Source organism: Procambarus clarkii, chromosome 84 (genome assembly GCF_040958095.1).
Source record: "Procambarus clarkii isolate CNS0578487 chromosome 84, FALCON_Pclarkii_2.0, whole genome shotgun sequence".
In the NCBI taxonomy this organism is placed as follows: Eukaryota; Metazoa; Arthropoda; class Malacostraca; order Decapoda; family Cambaridae; genus Procambarus; species Procambarus clarkii.
Window position 1 is genome coordinate 8,921,643 of NC_091233.1, and position 3,352 is coordinate 8,924,994.

General features: G+C 54.8%; 1 protein-coding gene across 1 annotated transcript; it reads right to left on the reverse strand.

The window, feature by feature from the left end:
- Nucleotides 1-502: 502 nt before the first annotated feature.
- Nucleotides 503-1,219, reverse strand: LOC138358538 (uncharacterized). The gene has a single exon (XM_069316518.1). It carries the CDS (start codon nucleotides 1,217-1,219, stop codon nucleotides 503-505), a length of 717 nt encoding a protein of 238 aa, XP_069172619.1.
- Between the last annotated feature and the right edge of the window lie 2,133 nt (nucleotides 1,220-3,352).

Consider the following 3,352-nt stretch of genomic DNA (forward strand, 5'->3'; position numbering starts at 1 on the left):
TCCACAGCCAACACAACCATACACAGCAGGTCTAGAGCCTCCACAACAATACACGGCAAGTCCAGGGCCACCACAAATATACACAGCAGGTCCAGGGCCACCAAAACCATACACAGGAGGTCCAGGGCCACCACAACTATACACAGCAGGTCCAGGGCCAACGCAACCATACACATCAGGTCTAGAGCCTCCACAACAATACCCAGCAGGTCCACGGCCACCACAACTATACACAGCAGGTCCAGGACCACTAAAACCATACACAGGAGGTCCAGGGCCACCACAACTATACACAGCAGGTCCACGGCCACCACAACCATAAGCAGCAGGTCCCGGGCCACCACAACCATACACAGCAAGTTTAGGGACTTCACAACCATACACAGCAGGTTCAGGCCACCACAACCATTCACAGAAAGTCCAGCGTAACCACAACCATACATAGCAGGTCGAGGGACACAACCACCATGCACTGCAGGTCCAGGGACACCACTTCCATGCACTATAGGTCCAGTGCCACCACAACAATACACAGCAGGTCCAAGGCCACCACAACAATACATTGTAGTTCTAGGGCCACCACAACCATACATTGTAGGTCCAGGGCCAATACAACCATACACAGCAGGTCCAGGGCCACCACAGCCATACACTGTAGGTCCAGGGCCACCACAACCATACATTGTTGGTCCAGGGCCACGACAACCATACACAGCAGGTCCAGCGCCACCGCAACCATACACTGTAGGTCCAGGGCCAAAACAACCATACACAGCAGGTCCAAAGCCACCACAACCATACACATCAGGTCCAGAGCCTCCACAAAAATACACAGGAGGTCCAGGGCCACCACAACCATACACAGCAGGTCCACGGCCACCAAAACTATACACAGGAGGTCCAGGGCCACCACAACTATACACAGCAGGTCCAAAGCCAACGCAACCGCACACTGCAGGTCCAGGGCCTCCACAGCCATACACAGCAGGTCCCAGGCCACCACAATCATACACAGCAGGTCCACGGACATCACAACCATACACAGCAGGTTCTGGGCCACCACAACCATACACAGAAAGTCAAGCTTAACCACAACAATACCCAGCAGGTCGACGGACACAACAACAATGCACTGCAGGTCGAGGGACACAACAACCATACACTGCAGGTCCAAGGCCACCACAACCATACACAGTAGGTCTAGGGACACCACTACCATGCACTATAGGTCCAGTGCTACCACAACCATACACAGCAGGTCCAGGGCCAACCCAACCATATACAGCAGGTCCAGGGCCACCACAACAATACACAGCAGGTCGAGGCCCACCACAACCATACACAGCAGGTCGAGGGCCACCACAACCATACACAGCAGGTCGAGGGACACAACAACAATGCACTGCAGGTCGATTGACACAACCACCATACACTGCAGGTTCAAGGCCACCACAACCAGACACAGTAGATCTAGGGCCACCGCAACTATACACAGCAGGTCCAGGGCCACCACAACCATACACAGCAGGTCCAGAGCCTCCACAACAATACACAGCAGGTCGAGGCCCACCACAACCATACACAGCAGGTCAAGGGCCACAACAACAATGCACTGCAGGTCGAGGGACACAACCACCATACACTGCAGGTCCAAGGCCACCACAACTATACACAGTAGATCTAGGGCCACCGCAACTATACACAGCAGGTCCAGGGCCACCACAACCATAGACAGCAGGTCCAGGGCCACCACAACCATACACAGCAGGTACAGAGCCACCACCAAAATACACAGCAAGTCCAGGGCCAACGAAACCATACAGAGCAGGTCCAGGTTTACCACAAACATACACATCAGGGCCAGGACCACCACAACCATACACAGCAGGTCCAGGGTAACCAAAATAATACACAGCAGGTCCAGGGCCACCACAACCATACACAGCAGGTCCAGGGAAAACCACAATAATACACTGTACGTCCAAGGCCATCACAACCATACAAAACAGGTCCAGGGCCAACGCAACCATACACAGAAGGTCCAGGGCCACCACAACCAAACACAGCAAGTCCAAGGCCACCACAACCATACACAGCAGGTCCAGAGCCACCACACCAATACACAGCTGGTACAGGGCCTCCACAACCATACACAGCAGGTCCAGGGCCACCTCAACAATACACAGGAGGTCCAGGGCCATCACAACCATACACAGCAGGTCCGGGGCAAACGCAACCATACACAGCACGTCCAGGGCCACCACAACCATACACAGCAGGTCCAGGGCCAACACAACTGTACACAGCAGGTCCAGGGCCAACGCAACCATACACAAAAGGTTCAGGGCTACCACAACCATACACACCAGGTCCAGAGCCACCACAACTATACACAGCAGGTCCAGGGCCAACGCAACCATACACAAAAGGTTCAGGGCCCCCACAACCATACACTGAAGGTCCAGGGCCACCACAACCATACCCAGAGGGTTCAGGGCCACCACAACCATACACAGCAGGTCCAGGGCCACCACAACCATACACAGTAGGTCCAGGGCCACCACAACCATACACAGCAGATCCAGGGCCACCACAACCATACACAGTAGGTCCAGGGCCACCACAACCATACACAGCAGGTCCAGATCCACCACAACCATACACAGCAGGTTCAGAGCCTCCACAACAATACACAGCAGGTCTAGGGCCACCATAACCATACACAGCAGGTCCAGGGCCACCACAACTATACACAGCAGGTCCAGAGCCACCGCAACCATACACAGAAGTTCCAGAACCACCATACCTATACACGGCAGGTCTAGGGCCAACGCAACAATACACTGCAGGTCCAGGGCCACCACAACCATACACAGCAGGTCCAGGGCCACCACAACCATACGCAGCAGGTCCAATGCCAACGCAACCCACAAGTGGTGGGTGAGTGAGGGTGGAAGGTGTGGTGGGTGAGTCAACGGCCAACGCAACCATACACAGCAGGTCCAGGGCCACCACAACCATACACAGCAGGTCCAGGGCCACCACAACCATTCGCAGCAGGTCCAATGCCAACGCAACCATACACAGCAGGTCCAGGGCCTCCACAACCCACAAGTGGTGGGTGAGTGAGGGTGGAAGGTGTGGTGGGTGATCCTTATTACCTGGGGGTAATATACCCAATTCGTCACTGGCCCGGAGGACAGGAGAGAGAGGGGAGCAAGTGGCATCAAGCTGTTTATGACCTCTTGAAAAAAGACACAAATGACCCAAGGGAGGGAAGGCAAACGAGAGAAGGGAAGGGAAGAGGAAGGAGAAGAGAAAGGGGGAAGTTCAAAGGGGAAGGGGCTATGGT

What these genes read in the sequence shown, in the direction of transcription:
- LOC138358538 (XM_069316518.1), bottom strand. Translation starts at nt 1,219, where the DNA reads ATGGTAGTGGTGTCCCTAGACCTACTGTGTATGGTTGTGGTGGCCTTG.